The sequence below is a fragment of the Chelonia mydas genome, chromosome 4, assembly GCF_015237465.2.
Source record: "Chelonia mydas isolate rCheMyd1 chromosome 4, rCheMyd1.pri.v2, whole genome shotgun sequence".
Lineage (NCBI taxonomy): Eukaryota > Metazoa > Chordata > Testudines > Cheloniidae > Chelonia > Chelonia mydas.
The window spans coordinates 58,179,533-58,196,569 of record NC_057852.1 but is presented as its reverse complement, the minus strand read 5'-3'; the positions used below and the strand labels follow the sequence as shown (position 1 = coordinate 58,196,569).

General features: G+C 38.2%; 1 protein-coding gene across 8 annotated transcripts in view; it reads left to right on the top strand.

Annotated features, from left to right (window-relative positions):
* Positions 1-17,037, top strand: part of LRBA (LPS responsive beige-like anchor protein) — a 549,006-nt gene that overhangs the window by 494,243 nt on the left and 37,726 nt on the right. For 5 of the 8 annotated variants that reach the window (XM_043545801.1, XM_037897376.2, XM_037897377.2 and 2 more), the window contains exons 49-51: positions 7,624-7,713; positions 11,053-11,245; positions 14,139-14,201. In XM_043545801.1, the coding sequence (XP_043401736.1) occupies positions 7,624-7,713; positions 11,053-11,245; positions 14,139-14,201 (346 nt within the window). The remainder of the gene's footprint in view (positions 1-7,623; positions 7,714-11,052; positions 11,246-14,138; positions 14,202-17,037) is intronic. The other 3 variants (XM_043545802.1, XM_043545803.1, XM_037897378.2) reach the window with 1 other exon arrangement.

Sequence of the window (17,037 nt, the reverse complement as noted above, 5' to 3'; positions counted from 1 at the left end):
ATTTTTTAAGAAGAGCAAAAGGTGTGACTGTTTTATATAGAGAGATATGGTGATCACTAATCTCCTGATGTAGTCTGCCCCATTCCCACAAATATTTACATTTTTGTGTGCACTAAATCTAGTCACTCTTGCCCCAGCTACTGGTTTTTTACTTAGTTTCTTTTGGTTTCTTGTGCCATTTTTTGTCAGTCTCTTTGAAGTACTACCAGACTCATTTTTCTAGTTCTACTTTTTTATCTGCTTATTTCCAGTAGCCAGAGATTTAGGTGTTTTGAATGAGCACATCAGTGTTCCAGACAGAGATACTGTTTGAAATTATCCATGAACCCAGTGCCTCTGAACATTATTGAGTGACATTTGTTTCTCTTGGTTGTGTCTGCTCTGACTAACTGGTTTCTTTCAGATTGGCAGCTGGGATTACACTGTAGTAGATGGACAGCTGCATGAACTGGAGATTGCAGTGAGGCTGTGCTAGGCCTCAGTTTAATATGCCTGGAATGTATAAGCTCAGCTTGGAGCAATTTACATGACCCTGATGGGGAAATCTATTCATATTTTCATAAACTGTGATTATTTCCTGTTTTACCTCAATGACTGCCATGTAATTACATACAATAGTCTACTAATAATTTGTCTAGCTAAAAATATATAACTTTCTCATATATGGTTGCTTTGTCACAGCAGACTTTTTAAAGTATTCTAAAGTATGCTTAGAGTGTTTTTTACAAGCTGCTAAGTACATCATAATACTTTTCTTTCCCCTTCAGTTACAACATATATACTTATGTACAGCTCTTTGATACTAACAATACCAGGTATTAGAAAAAGCACCCAACAATGCAAAACTGTTTTGAAAAAAATTTAGGCCTTAATATTTAAGGGTTGAAAAATAATACACAATCAGTAAAGTTAGTAGTTTCCCAAGAGGCAAGTATAGAAACTTTTCCGAGCTAAGAGAAATAATTGGAGTTTCTATAAAAGCTTTATCTAAGGCAACACCAAGTATGTGGTGTGATTTGGTTGGGATTTAGTTTACTTTAGTTTTTGTTTTTAGAATGTAAGGAATTTATGCTATAATCATTGTGGTCCATTTGACATTAGTTCTCATTTCTGCCTTTTGACAGTGGTTTCATATGTAATGTGGCTTGCACAGTTTTTTAAAAGCATTTTGTCCCCAATGCAGAATTTCAGCCATAGACTTTGGGCATTTGTAATATTTTAAATAAATGTATAGTTGTTTTATGAGAGTGTTGTTACCAATGAACTCTTAGAGGTTATCAGGAGGGTTTGAACATGGTTTCCACATCCAAGTACAGACCTCTATTATTTGAACTAAAATGGTAACTCGGTTACCTGGCATCAGTAGCAGGCTGTTATCTTCTGTGTTGACTAGATACTGGAGGGAGGACATAACACAGGCTTTATAAGAATGTCACAAAGCTATGGAGAATACAGTGTAACTCTTGATCTGTCATCATTTCCTTCCCCACCCCTTCCTTTTTTTCTGCTTGTTAGAGTTCTACGCCAAAATATGTAAATTCTGCATTCTTTTTAAAACAACAAAATTGGATGAATAATTAAGCTGTTCCAGGTAAAGGAATTGTGATTATTAAAATAAAAGGACTGAGCTACTAAAGTTACTAAAGACCAAGTATAGTGTATCACCAGGGCCAGTACACAGCAAATATACGGCTTATTTCTGCCAATTATTGACAATTGTGATCTGGTAGATTTGAGATCTAATAAGGGAGAGGACATTCTCTTCTTTAATCTTCAGCCTGTTTCCAGCACATTTATCAAATTGTTGTGAACCATGCTTGTTCTCCATGGTTAATGTTATCTAGATTGTAGTTCATGAGGAATTTAACTAAGACCCTTAACTTAGAAGTAACTTTAAGTAACTATCTGATCAGAATGGTTTTTCAATCACTATTATCAAAGCTTGATTTTAATCATGGTCCCAAAGGGGAGCAAAGCTAGTCAGCCAGTCATTAGGCCACATAGTTTCACTGTCTGAATGGAAACCTCTCCAATATTCAGTGTTCTCTAGTGCTGTTAAGCAATATCTGGGTGGAAGGAAAGGAAAAGCAAGCAATCATAGTTGCATATTGCACAAGCCAACAGAAATCACTGAGGAACATGCACATAAACCTTTTTGAATATTCAATGACGAGGTAAGGGAGGCAAAAAGCCAAAGTAATTACTTTTGCAAGCACCGTTATATCCTGGGCATAATTGCTGGGTGGAAAGAGGAAGGATGAACCCAAAGCCTTTTCTGGACTTAACACATGCTTGATGTTATTTCACCTAGTTTTTCAAATGTTCGGCATTTAAATCCTACTGGCATAGTAGTAACTAAAAGTGCTTGCAGTTAGATATATAAAAGCACACTTTCAGAAAGTGGTCTCCAATTCTGCCTGTCAGTGCATTATCATATAATAAGACTAATAGGAGTATAATTATTGTAATTGTGCATGCAAAATTCGGTGCACATTTTCACAAGGACATGCTGTGCTGTTCGACTCATAGACAATTTGTTGCTATGTGTCTGAGTGTGCACTCTATGACTGATAAAACCCAACTCTTAACTTGATTCCGTAAGGGACTTTAAATTTGAAGATAATCTAATGTTATAACTTGCCTTTTCATTTGAAGGGCCTTCATCATTTTCATGATTTGAGTTTAAAACTTTAGAGCTGCTTGCATTCTTCCTCTCTTTCTCTGTATCCCTCCATTTCCCCCTCCACCCTCCTTCTCTCATATTCGGTTTTATAGTTTTCAGACATAAACATGAAAAAAGCAATTTTGACTTAGTTTCTGAGTGTTTCTGCAAAGAAAAGTAACAAACATCTGTTTTTACCTTAACTATATCCATGTGTTCAACCCCCACCCACTTCCCAAAATAATTTACAGCCCTACTTGGTTGGTACTGCATACTATTAAATTAACTTTTTTCCCAGTTAGATCAGGAAATGTGTCCAAAGACTGGAAATATCAGTGTTAAACAGTAGCCAAAAACTACATTTTAACCAAGCTAAGTCATCATTTGTTTTTCTCTTCTCTCTTCCTCTCTCTTAATTTTGCCAAAGAAAGAGGTGGGGGAGAAAAGAAAAGATTGTGAATATATAGCAAATGGTTATCATTATAAACAAATGGAATCCGTTGACTGATGAAATTTTGCTCATAATACTTGTGTTTATAAATTAATTTATAGGTTCTCTAATTAATGTGAAAAATCCTTTGTGATATAAAGTCAAAGTGGGTTGAGAGACGTATCATGTGGATTGTTGTAAAGGATTTGTATAACTTGTTTCACTTTATTACTACACGTTACAGCATCTGGAACAATTATGACCATACCTAAGTTATTTGTTATAGAAGATTAACAGGAAGAAGGCTATTTTGCTAAGATATTTGAGAAGCAGTGGAACAGAATATTGGACAATGCAATCTTTTACTTTGTTGTATGCAACATGTCTTCAGAGATAAAAATATGTAGTACTAACAGAATTTTTCAAACAAAGATTGTTTCTTTCCAGTTACATGACGCCTTGGAGAAAGTTTCACCATGCTAGCTACACAAATTTCATCTTACTTAATGAATAAATGATGGGAGCTTGATACTAATATCTCATAACGAAAGCTTTATCACTTAATAACACTCTAAAGCATCCTAAAATTATAACTGTGAAGATATTTTAAATTATCTATCATCATTTCCTTAAATTCTATTTACAATAGTTAATATCCATAATTATCCACATTACTGTATGCCATGGAGAGATTTAGCAAGAACACATATCCTCCTGCTGTCAACAGAGAAGAGGAAGTCATCGATCAGCATGACTAAAGTCATTATCAAAATTGCCCGGGAAAGTGAGGTTAGATGCTGAGCTGTAATTTGCTAGATCCAGAAGGTCAGGTGATGATTTCTTGACTACTGATCAAACTGTTGCATGCTCTAAGATGAGTAGTAAGTTTTCCATTTCAAAAGAGGCATTAATTATCTCTCAGTAGAGGCTACATGTGATTCTAGCTGATCTTCCCTTACCAGGAGGAGCAGAAGTCTGACTTGCAACTGATGGCTAAAATGCCCTGTCCTACTTCAAGTGTCTCTTTTGGTATGTGAATGGGAAAAGTAAAGACTGATTCCAGTCCTGACATCGTACACTTTCTGTTGTTTGGGCAGGTCATCCTGGATTCAGTTGATCTATGCTATGCAATAGCTTGCAGTTCTTCAGACCATGTGATGCTGGCTTCTGGAATGATTTTTGGAGGCAAACAGTGATTACTAAGTGGCTCACTGTGCTGAAGAGCTCTCCTAGTTGTAGTTAAAAGGCTGCAGTTGTTTGAAAAGAAAAAAATTCTTTGCCTTCCCTCACAGTTGTGGAGAAGGTGTGCAAGCATTTCTTGTGCTGAAGTCTGTCTGCTACTGTCTTCAATTTACACATCAGTACCCAAATTTTCTTTCCTCCTTTTTCACTTGTCACAGATCTTCAGAGAACATAGAAATTGGAGAAAAGAGGGTATTTGTGGTGTCATTGTGTCTATGGCGGTTGTACTATGCGTATGGTTATAGTGTTTCAACAGATCTTTTTCTCCTTGGCTATTTGGTAGGGCATGACTTTAATATTAATTTAGGTGACTCCATAATCTAACAGACATAGGCCCAGGGATGTTGCACTTTTTGGTTATTTGGAATTTTGTCTCTGGTTGGAGGAGGAAATGTGCCTGGTTCAGGATAGGGAAGCTCTCTCTTTGTGAACTCGTAATCCATAGATCAAGTCTAGTGTGTGCCATGTTATATGCACGGTCCAGATATTGCCTGGAGTTTGATAGAAGATTTTGGGCCATAGCCTCAGGGAAGTGTGTGTGTGTGTGTGTGTGTGTGTGTGGCCGCATGCAGTTTGAGGTCTTCCAGGGCAATGATCCTTGGCAAAGTCACCATCATAATGATCAGCATCTCTGTCCATTCCAACAGGAAACCTTTTGTTTGGAGCTCTGTAGATTAGAGGGATGTAAGTCTGACTTTTTTTTTGTTGACATGCAGATTAAGTGGATATATTCAAATAATGTTTGCAACCCCTGGAGATCCTCTTCTGCATTTTAAGGCTGGATGGGAAGAAGACGGCTGCCCTGCCTGTATTATGGGAGTGTGATATCTTAAGTATCCTGAGAGGATTGTGTGGGTCAACAGTAGATGTATAGTCTTGTCGAACAGAATTTCTGTGTTGCTGAGTGAAGGTGGGAGTCTTAACTGCTATGAGGTCTTGACTGGAGAATAGCTCTTGACCACTGATCTTTCATTGATCAACATATTTTAAAGGTGTGAATTAGTGCAGTTTTGTTCAGTGTGGTGGCTGTAGGTGCAGTGTGCTACATTAGCAGTAGATATTTTCTTTTCTTTCTTTCTTGGTTTCTGTTTCCAGTACTTTGTGAGGGGAGAGGGGGTTGTGAGTCCTGATGCTGTGCAGGGACGGTGGTATGTAGTGGCGCCATCCTATTATGGGGATAGCCGTTAAAGGATGCACCAAGAACGTTGGGCGTGACAAAACTCTTTCATCCTTCCTCTGGGCATTGCATGAGGATTGTGATGTGGGAAAGGGCGGAACTTGTGTAGGTCTGTTGTGGAACAATGTAACAGGAAAGTGACAGGCCAGAAGCATTTTTCTATCATTTTATCCATTATGAAGCCCATTTTTGTGGGCTTGTACTGTAACTAGTGCTCGCTTCCGGCTAAAAGTCAGAGTACAACGTTTTGGTTGAAGAACAAATTACTTGTTTTGCATTATATCTGAGACCCTTATCTTTTATAAGGAGTTCATTATTCATACAGGATCTACAGCTTTGTCCTAAATAGTTTCATATGCAAATAATAAACTGCAGCCAAGGATTGCTTAGCACTGCTCCTACCACTTCCTTTCTGGTTCACCTAAGAGAGCTGCTATCCATAAAGGTCCAACTTTTCATTTCAGTTGTGAGTACATTCAAACGTAGCAAGTCCAACCACTAGAGAGTAGGGACTCTAACTGGCTTAGCATGTTGCAGTGTTTGGTCACCAGTTGGCAGATATGTCAATTTGGCTTTGGACTGTGATTGTGTTTTGGCTTGAAAGTGCCCATTGGGTCTCAGCACAAGTGTGTGTGTGTATTTTTAAAAGTCAGGTTTTTAAGATATTGAGCTTTAATATGGTTAGGATCAGATTCTGAGACACTTACTCCTTGGGCAATCCCAATGAAATCATTGCACTGGGAGCGTTCAATGAGTAAGAGTATCAGAATCTGTCCCCAGAATATTTGCAACATTTGTTTTAGCTTATTGAAATATATCAAAAAAATTTATCTTAGCAGTAAGGTCAAATACTTTTGGAATGGCACATTTCTGTTCTATAAGGCTGTCTGTCTAATTAAACCTCAAATCTTCAGAAAGAGCTTCAGGTAGCGTTTATTTTTTTGCTTTTGTTGCTTCTACATTGAGCTATGTCATCTCTCAGAGTAGTAATTTATCCTTATCTGAAATGAATGAACTAGAGAAAATTCACTGTAGGTGTTGTTCAGCCATCACAGAAATATTAACCAGTGGTTAAAAAATACAAAGTGCCAGGTAAGCAGTAGAAGCATTAAGAGCCTTTTCTGTGGAAGTCAGTGGGGGGTCTTTGTGTGAAGCAACTAGAAAATAGAGACCTTGAAGAGGATAAACATAACGGCCTAAACATTCAAAGGTGACTACTGTTTTTGGGTGCTTGATTTTTGGGCACTCTGTTTGGATCACTTTAAGGGGCTGATGTTTCAGAGAATGGGTGCTTCTGAAAATCAGACTTTAAGGTTTTTCAAAATCCATAGTCTCTTTTAGACCAATAGTGTAAACACAGAAAATCTAGATCAACAACGTAGGCAGGCAGGGTTCTTACATCTCAAAATGTTTACTTAAAAGAATAGCAAAGTATGAGGTTGCATTTGCTTTGATTGTTTAAAGTGATTAGGTGTCTAGAGAAAAAGATTCTGGCAATTTAAATAAAATATTTCTTGATGAATGTATATGGTAGAACTTATTTAAAGTTTGTGCTGTTTTTTGTCTTCCAGTTCTATCTCCTCTACATTCTTATTGGTTGTTAGTAGTATAATGCACCCTGCAATTAATTTGTCTTCCTTTTTTATAAAAATATATTGAAAAAATACGTGCTGTTACCCTTTTTTGTTGTCTTAATTATTGACATGAAACTGGACGCTTGAAGTTAAACAAAAAGTTGGAGCCTTTCTTAGTACCTGTAAAAGATTAGCTTTTGTTCCTGAAGTATGACGTAAGAAGGATAAGCCAGTGTTAGAAAGGAGAAATGGAGCCAATAAGGAGGGTTACTGATTATAATAGCCAGTTTCTGTTTAATATCACTGAGCAGGATGAGGTTTTGCAGAGTTTCTCATGGAAATAGCATCCACAGTTCTAAAATGATTACCTCATTCTCAGTACCAGTGCCAAGCACTTAGCCCCACAGTGAACACACGGGGTTGATTTTCAACATGAAACAAGCCAGAAGTGTGGAATGACATTTTCAGGTGACAGTTATGGTTCTATTGCCTGTAATTAGCACCTCTTAACATGCAAACCTGCCTGTGCCTTTTCCAGGCTGTTGAAGCTCAAATACGAAGTTTTGGACAGACCCCTACCCAACTACTCATAGAGCCACATCCTCCAAGAAGTTCTGCCATGCAGGTGGTATGTATCATATTAACTCTTTGTGAGCCATTCACTTTTGTTTATTTCTGCACTGTTGCTTTAAATGTTCAGATTTTTTTTCTTTTTGGGGGGTGTGTGGGCGGTGGGGGGGATTTAAGATTCTGTGCATTGAATTATAAACACAACTTTCTGAGTTATCAGTCATTGCTAGTGTATGCAATGCTTGAATATTATTAATTCACTGACTGCTAAAAAGGTTGTGCCAATTCACAGTACAGAAACTTATCAGTGTTACCTAAAAACACTTCGTCAGTGTAATTTGCTAATGTGTTAGAACTAGTGGATCCAAATGTTTCGGCATTTCAAGCCCAATCCTGTGAGATTATATTGAGGTGCAAGCATCCGCAATTCACTTTGAATATTAATGGAGATGACGGATCTCAGAACCTCTCAAATTGCATTCAGCACCTTATAGGATCTGGCTTTTAGTATCTATGGCCCATATGCTTCTCTTGTTTTCTCTGAATGGAAGGGAGCTTGAACTAGTGGAGTCAGGCTAAATGTTATGGGGAAGACAAGAGCCCCCAGAAGTTGAACCCTGTGTAGAAGATTTATGGGTGGGGAGCGGGAAGGACTGGGAACCACTATGCTCTGTCATGTAGACCAACTCCTGAGGTGGATGCCAGGAGCTGGTACCTGGGGAAGGGAGTACCTGAAAATATACATCTCCATGCGTATCTGTGCTGGTGGGAGCCAGCTAAGCTGGAAACAAGGGACTATCCCAGCCTTTGGAAGATCCCCCAAGAGCTCTGGATTTAGGAGGTGGAGCCCCTACTCTTTTCTCCCAGCCATAACCTTTCCCCTAAAAACTAGGAATTCTTGAGCTGAAACTTGCATAGTGAAGAATTTGTTTTAATGTGTTTTGCAATAACACTAGAATGATAACGTCCAGGCACTGAGTATTAACATGCCTTCTATTTTACCTCTACTTGTTTGTAAATATAATTTTATTAACACAATTAAATTTTATGCCATATGCAGCCCCAGGGTCTAAAATAACTTCGTATTGTCATCATAGAACTCAGAACCTAAGTGTGTTAAATTATATTGTGACAGAATGGACCAAACATTCTATTAATTCATGAGTCTCTATATGTTACATTCCCTTAATGGTCAAAGATGGTCTGTGGTTTTTAAAAATAAGTATAAACAAGGGAATTCTATCTTTTAGGGTCTGTGAAACTTATGTTGTTAGGGTTAAAAAAGTCCCTGAACGGGAAGAGCCTTTAGATAAAATACACACAAAACCCTAAAATTTATATATCATGACTTACACACCATGTGCAATAGGAGCCTAATAGACCTACAACTTCTTATTCATGAACTACCAGCCTGTGTCTATTGACTTCCTTGTCACTGACTCACAGGTTTAGCTGAATAAATTTGGTGTGGTACCAGGCAGTTTGTGTAATAAGGACTGTACAATTTCATCAGAGTATAGTACATGATGATGACCCTAGTAAATATTGGGCAACTAATGAAAGGAGTTACATTTCATGAATTTAATTATATCTAACTTCTCTAGCTGTACATACAGAAACTAAGTTGTGGTTCACATTTTTACTGTACCATCTCCTTTGGTTATTAACATATAATTTTACAAACTGTTATTCTAATAATTTAAAAAATAGTGTAAGGCTTCCATGAGGGGAAAAATTGGGATTACAGTGTAGTATATAGGGAGGAGGGCCTTTTTTCCATGACGCATAAAAATGCTTTATCATCGTAATCATTGTACTATTCACTGAAGTTTCAATGGTTTTTTCTCTGTGTGTGAATACAGCAGAAATTAAAGCCACCATGTGCAGTTAAGTGCACAAGCCATAATATACACCAGGTGTAGTAATTAGCAGTCACACGAAGGCTGCCTATATGTCTGGTTTTGCTGCTGTTGCTGTATCCCCCTGTGTTTTCACACCATCAGATAGCTGGATTTAATTGAGGCCACATCAGATGAGGCATTACTGACACCTTTAATTGAATGAGCATCCAGGGAGGATTAACTCATAATATTGATTGGCTTTTAGCCACTTGTTCAGAAGGGTGTCTGGGTAGCTTATTAGTTGCTTTTATTTACACCTTTATGCAAAGACTAAATAGGAATTCAGAGTGTAATATGTTTTTCTAAGTACTCTTAATAACTTTTTTAAAAGGCGTGATAATAAAAATGCAAATGTATTTAATTTCTTTTATTAGTTCTGTATAAATATATATTAAATGTATGCACTTACATACACATATATATATGCATATATGTACTGGAACATTGCAGGTAGAAAACAGCCAAATGTACTGACCAGTATATTTTTATAAAGATATTAATTTAGTTATTGGGAAGAAGAAATACTAAAGGAATATGGATGACAGTGGACAGTACAGTAATAACTCTGTCATCATAGCTTTTACTTTTTTTGGTGCACCATATATTAGTGAAAACAAACTTGTTAAGTTCAGTTACTTTCTCAACTCTGTAACTGTTTAACATTCAAATTACACGGATTTACCAAATCTGTGAAAATCAATATTTGATTTTAACATTCGCAGTGATCTTGGGGGTCTTAGTTATAAACTTTCTAATTAATTAAATTGAAAACAAAACTATTATATTGATTGGACTAGGGAGAATCTAGATTTATTTCCTCTCTTTGGCTTTTGTAGGAAGCAAAGGTATTTGCAACAGAATAGGGTGATGTCTGCGTGATTCTGTCCACTTTATAAATGTTTCCTTTATAATTACATTTAATTATGTTTTGCTTAAAAAGAGAGTTATAATTGTCTGTGTATTGCTTAAATCTTATTTCTATACAACATAAATATACACAGTGCGTGCATTTACTGTATGCACATATATTTTATTTATTTGCTTTTTTTTTTCATTTGGCTTGTCAAAATCTTAGTCTGCCAACTAAATGGAGCCTGGGATGGTCTCTGGGAGCAGGAATTTCTCACTTTCTTGGTTACGGCCTTCTCTGAAATTACTTTCCTTGATGTGCTACCTCTGTAGATATGGAAGATAATGCATTTGCCAGAGACAGGCAACTGGAAACTTTTTAATGGAACCTGCAGCAAACATTGACTTTAGATCATTTCCTTTTCTGCAGTGCTGCTACCTTAATGGCATACATGAAGGATGTCCACGCAAAATAGCTGTTTACACTAGCCTGTTTACTGCTACTTCATTTACTTTTACTTGCAGCTGCTATTGGTTCTTGCTTATTTTAATTCAGTCTTACTTCTCTTGTTCTGTCCTGTCTTTCTTTCCCCCTCCCTATCTTTTCTTTTCCCATGTGTTTGGGTTCTTGTTTGCCCACTCAACAGTATCTCCTCCTGCAGAGTCCATTGATGTTCACAGACCAAGCTCAACAGGATGTTATCATGGTCCTAAAGTTCCCATCCAACTCCCCTGTCACTCATGTAGCAGCCAACACCCAGTCTGGTCTGGCAACTCCTGCTGTGATCACAGTCACTGCCAACAGGCTATTTGCTGTGAACAAGTGGCATAACCTTCCTGGTAAGTAAAGAAATTTTAGCATTAGAAACTGCCACCACCACCAAGTGGTATTTTTCAGTTGGCTTTGTTTCAAAATTGGCAGTAGAAATATTGTAAATTTCTGTTTGCAAATGCTAATCCAGTTCATTGGTACATTGTATTCATTGCAGTTAGACAAAGATGACCTTTCTAAAGTGCAACTGAACACTACAATTCAAAAAAAGAAAAGGAGTACTTGTGGCACCTTAGAGACTAACCAATTTATTTGAGCATAAGCTTTCGTGAGCTACAGCTCAATTCAAGTTCTGCTAAGCCACAAGTTATTCAGGAGAAAGCTAATTCTAACAGGCAATATCCAAGAAAACATAAGCAACAGGTCACCATTTTATTATCATCATAAATATTTGCAAGCATCCAATAGGCTAAATATATTCCCAACAGTTACTCAGCACAAAGGACTTGTAAAGCACAAGGCAGTGCTGTCCAGTACCTGAGGAACATGGCTCTGGGCCAGCCCTCATTTGTTCCTGATGAGATTTTTGTCCATCTTGGACCTCCTTTTCAGCCCTGTGCCCGGATTATGGAAGAGGGAACCTCTCTAATGTCTGGGAGGTACTGCTGCCACAGAAGAATTCACAACTTTCCTGAGTTGGTCTCTGCTAGCTCCTACTTGTTGGTTATGAAAACCACAACCAGAAATCAAAACTGAAAATATATAGAATGCCCACATCCCCTGCAACATGGACACCCAAAAAATCCAAAACACAAGACACTTGAAAGTCTTTGCCAATAAAAAAAGAAACAACATATCCGTAAACAAGACCACTTATCTTAATGATCCTTTTTGTAGTTTGTTGGACATTAACATATAGACAGTTCTGTTTTGAATTCCTGTATTTTCTAATCCTTGAGGGGACTCATCCTCATTCCATAATTACAGCAGCCTCAAGCCAGACCCACAAAAGGCAATTCATTTCTGATGGCACTGCAGTAAACTATTAGCTGGTCAGAGGATTTCTATGAAGAAAAATATAGCTTCTTCCCAAATAGTTTAAATAGAGGACAATCTTTTAATGTTTGGACCAGGCTAATGTCTACATCACTGGTTTCCTGTAAAGAAATTTGGACCCACATCCCTCTGATTACATTTTGAAAAAAGCCAGATGACCCCAATGCTCTTTTCCAGCTGTTGTAAATCACTGATCAACAATGTCCAATTGGAAAACTCTTGGCTTTATTCCAGCACCATTTCACCCACCTAAAAAGCTCTAAAGAAACCAAAAACAAAATATGTTGTCTAAATAGCTGACAAAGACATGACTAAAAACTGTGGATAATACTCTCCGCATTTGGATGGAAAGAATATGACAACAGCCTCCCATGCTACTATATGACCTTAAACATACTTTCAATAGTCAATGGATTAAAAATCTCTACAAGAATGCATAAAATTCAACAGTAATATTCAGGAAAAAATATCTGGTGGATGTTCTAAAATTATAGGAGTTGCTTTGGCTTCTCCATACGTGTGCTAGTTGGTGATCTATTTGCCAGCAACAAATGCCTGCAGACAGCTACCTCCATATTCTGTTCTCCAGAAACAGCAGCACAGTAAGACAGGTTTCTGAGCCACTGTCATTGTATACACCGTCAGGCACTTCAGAAGTGTTCTTTCTGTGTAGGGAGCCGGAGAAAAATCTACACTTCAAAAAATCCTGTGAGAGCTAGTACACTGACCACTACTATTGTGGTCTATTGTGGAGTGCCACTTTTGAGGGAGCTGGATATGGCTTCCTGGAATGGGAAGGACCTGAAGTTAGCCTTAGATGTAGTAACCCTTAAATCCAGTAGTAAAATTGGGCTTTGCGTAGGTGTAGGAGGCCAGTACTATAGCTATTCCATATCTCCTACTGTGATCATAGCACCGTCCACAGGGAATACTTGCACTATGAGTCATCATGACAAAGCATGTTTAGCTGACAAGTAATCGCTTGTCACTGACTACTATTTAAAATCCCACACCTGCCTCACTCAACCAGTCTGGTGGCTTTATCAACCAGTTTATGACATCAGTGTCCAACAAAGCACATCTATACAGGGCTAGAACTGGTACTGTTTCATAAAATATTAATGTTTCATTGCAGCACTGCTGTTGAGTTGCATTTGAACTATGAAATCAGTCTGATGATATTAAGTTTTATAAAGCTTATGCTTTATGAGGTAATTGGAGAAATGAGAGATGTTACACCTATGATTTATCTATTATAGTAGCTTCCAATTCCAAGAGGGTTTGGGGGTTTTTGACTGAAGCTGTGGAAAACTAATGTTGAAGTAAAATCCAGTAGGTAAATATTCCAGAAACATGCCAGGTGCTTGGACATTTATTCAAAATGTTGGCCTGCAGAATTATTTATTTAGTTTTATTAAAACTTGCAAATAAGTATTTTTCAATGATAGATGAAGCATTAAATATTATATCACTTGGAGATTTCTGTCTCCATCACAAACTGAAATTTTTTGAAAGGTCCGTTGTGCTTTGCTGTTCAAAGCAGCCCTTTGAAAAGGGAGGAAAATAGTATTTGCTACAGTCAGCAGATGGTTGTCACATTTTGTTTTCAGTGCTCTTTACCATTTAATTTTGTTTTGTTGCGACATGAGAGGTTGCCAGTAAAGCATCTGCTATCGCTTATGGCTCAGGACCTGAGACGTTGATGAAGGCGCACATTCAGAATAGCACTCATCTAAAATAAATGTTTAATAAGCAGCCCGTGAAAGCGCCTGGAAATTTTTTTATTTAATCAAGAAAGAAACTTGAATGGTTAAACAGTTGCATATAGGGTTTGATTTATCATTTTTATGTGCCCAACATATGAAAATAATGCTGACTTTTAAAATCTTCTTTCCTGAATTTCAGCTCATCAAGGTGCTGTACAGGACCAGCCATACCAGCTGCCTGTGGAAATCGATCCTCTCATAGGTCTGTCACTTTCCTCTCTCTTTGCGATTCATTAAGCTCTGTATGGTGGCCCTGAAGTGTAGATTACGGTTGTTTTTCACTTGCTGGTTGCTGGGAATGGAATTTTCCTGATAAACCATTTGCATGCAAATTGGAATGCAATGAGCTGTGGCTATGCTGGTATTTCATCAACTCCCCCTCGTTGGTTTGCCTAATTTGAACAGGCCTAGGACGCGTGTCAGTGAAAATTAATATGGATGCTGTAATAATGTGTGATTGAGAATGTGCATGAAGTACTGTCAGGATAATATTGGATCTTTTCATCACTCAGACTTGTTGATGAGCAGGAGCGAGGCACGTTATGATGAATTGGTGCACTGGTAATGTGATGGAGCTCCTTTGCCGAGGAAATTTTCATAATACCAGTGGGGTTCTTAACAGCACTGTGTTGTGAAAAATAAAACTGTGGCGCCAGGGTTTCATCATTAAAGGAGATCAATCCTTTCTTCTTAGACCTGCTGCTCACGCTGAGGGGATTAATGCGTAATTGCAAAGCAGTTCCAAAGTTGAAATCTATTGCCCGGGCAATTCTAGTGTTAAGATATTAGTATTCATCTTTCTAGGGCACTGCAGTCTTTTGGATCACCATCAGTGGTTAAGTGTGTGTGTCTGTGTTGTTAAGGGGGGAGAAAAGAGTCTCACTTTCATTTAAATGAATCTTTATAATAAATGAGTGGTTTATTATAGTGGTGCTTTTCATATTAGCATAGTTGGTTTAGTCGTTTATAGTATAAACCCTTATTTTTGGGTGGGGGGATTGCAATTTGGCTCTAATTCAGCACGGTTTGTAACTTGGCACATGATTCTGCCTTGGAGGCTCCTTAAAAACAAAACAAATTTGAAAAGAAATATTCCTTCATTTTTAATTTGAGAGGCCAATAAATAAATATTATTATTATTTTTAAGCCTCATAATTTCTCTGTTTTTTTTAAACTGACAATTTCAGGCTGATAGTTTATTGAATGAAAACATGAACTGACCAATTATAATTGCATTTAAAAACCAAGACTGTTTACTTATTTTTAAATTAATTTTTTGCCTGACTCTCCACTATCATGTGCATGGTAGAGTGATATGATTTGTCTATCAAATAGTTAACTACTTTTAAAAATTAATATGCACAGTAAATGGTTCACAGGAAGTGCACGTTGACCATTCCCTAGTTTTTATTTATAAATGTATACGTTTTTTCTTATTTATTTATTTATTTATTTATTTATGCCATTGTTTATCAAAGTAACATAGTGCTCTCCATAGAGCATTTCTAGAGGTTTGTTGTTGTTACTCAGTGAACCCAGAGGAGATCAAGGCTCCATTGTGTTAGGTACTGTACAAACAAACAATAAGCAACAGTCCTTGCTCTGAATTGCTTAACAATAAGAGCATACAAGCCCTCAAAGGGTAGGAAGTGTTATCATTATTTTACAGATGGGGAGCCAAGGCACAAACAGATTAAAGGCCTGATCCAAATCCTTGTAAAGGCAATGGGAGCCTTTAAATGACTTGCTTTAGTCTGCGGAAGAAGTCTGTTTAGTGCCTAAACTACAAGACCATGCTTTATCTCTTCTCAAACGGATCTTCTACAACTCCTCAGATGTGTGAATTTATAATACCCGCAGTGTCCTATACTCAAATGTATAATCTCTTGTACCTCACTTTGGAAGGTTTTGCAGTAGTGGCTTATAATTTATAACTTTAATCACTTGGGCTGAAATTTTCCATCCCAGGTGTCTGTCTAAGGTTGAATTATTTTAGATGACTTCAGCCAAAACAGTTCAGCAGTTTCCAATGAGGAGGCTAGTGAAAAATACTTTGTTTTGTCCACATTAAAAAATTCTGATGACCTGTTCTTTGAAAAGCTCTATTACCCCAATGTTTTGGAGCAGGAGCTTGAAATTTGGCAGGGGTGTGGCCTTTTTGCCATCAATGTGCCGTTCGCTATCCACATGAATATCTGCCCAAATTTGGCCAAGTTATAAGCCTTTGAAAAAATCACAGATTGTACATGCTCAGTAGAGACTTCTTAGATTTTAGGAGCTAAATCCCCCTGCCTCAAAATCTGTCTGCAGTGAGCATGATCCAGCCCTAGACATAGTACACAGGATTTTCCCTGGATTCACAGTTTAGGGCTGCTGCAGGCCAAGTCGAAGCTAGGTCCGGGCACCTGAACTGAGAGCAGGGAGCCTGTTTTTCCTGTGCTTTCAGTAGCTTGCTGGGACCAGTCAACATGAAGGAGGAAGCTGCCAATTCAAATGCAGAGGGAGCAAGAGTCAGACTTGCAGGCGGGAGCAGGAGAGGGAGTAGATTGGGATGTGGTATCAGGGGGGAGCACTGAGTTTGGACAAAGAGCCCAGGGAGAGAAACTGGGACTGGGGTCCTGGGTGGTTGGGAACATAGGTAAGGGAAAGGGCAGTTAGAGATCAGGGTGGGAAAGAGACACAGGTAGGATGAGGAGCTGGGACAGGGAGAACTGGGACAGCATGGGCAAGATGACTGGGGTTAAGGAGCGTGGGTTTAGGGGAGATTGGGACAGAGACTCCAGAGAAGTGAGATTCGGACTTGCTGGGCAAGGAGACTGGAATTGGGATGAGAGCCTGGGGAGTGGAGACTGGGACTAGTAGGTGAGGCGAATGGGAATAAGGAGCTGGGGTTGGGAAGAGACAGGACTGATACAGGGACAAGTTGGAAGGGATGGCATGTAACGTGGACACATTTGGTGGGAATGGGAAGAAAGAACAGTCTGCCTGCTGGAGAGCACTGCCCTCCACAGCCTGGAATGGAACTCAAGGTTCCTGAG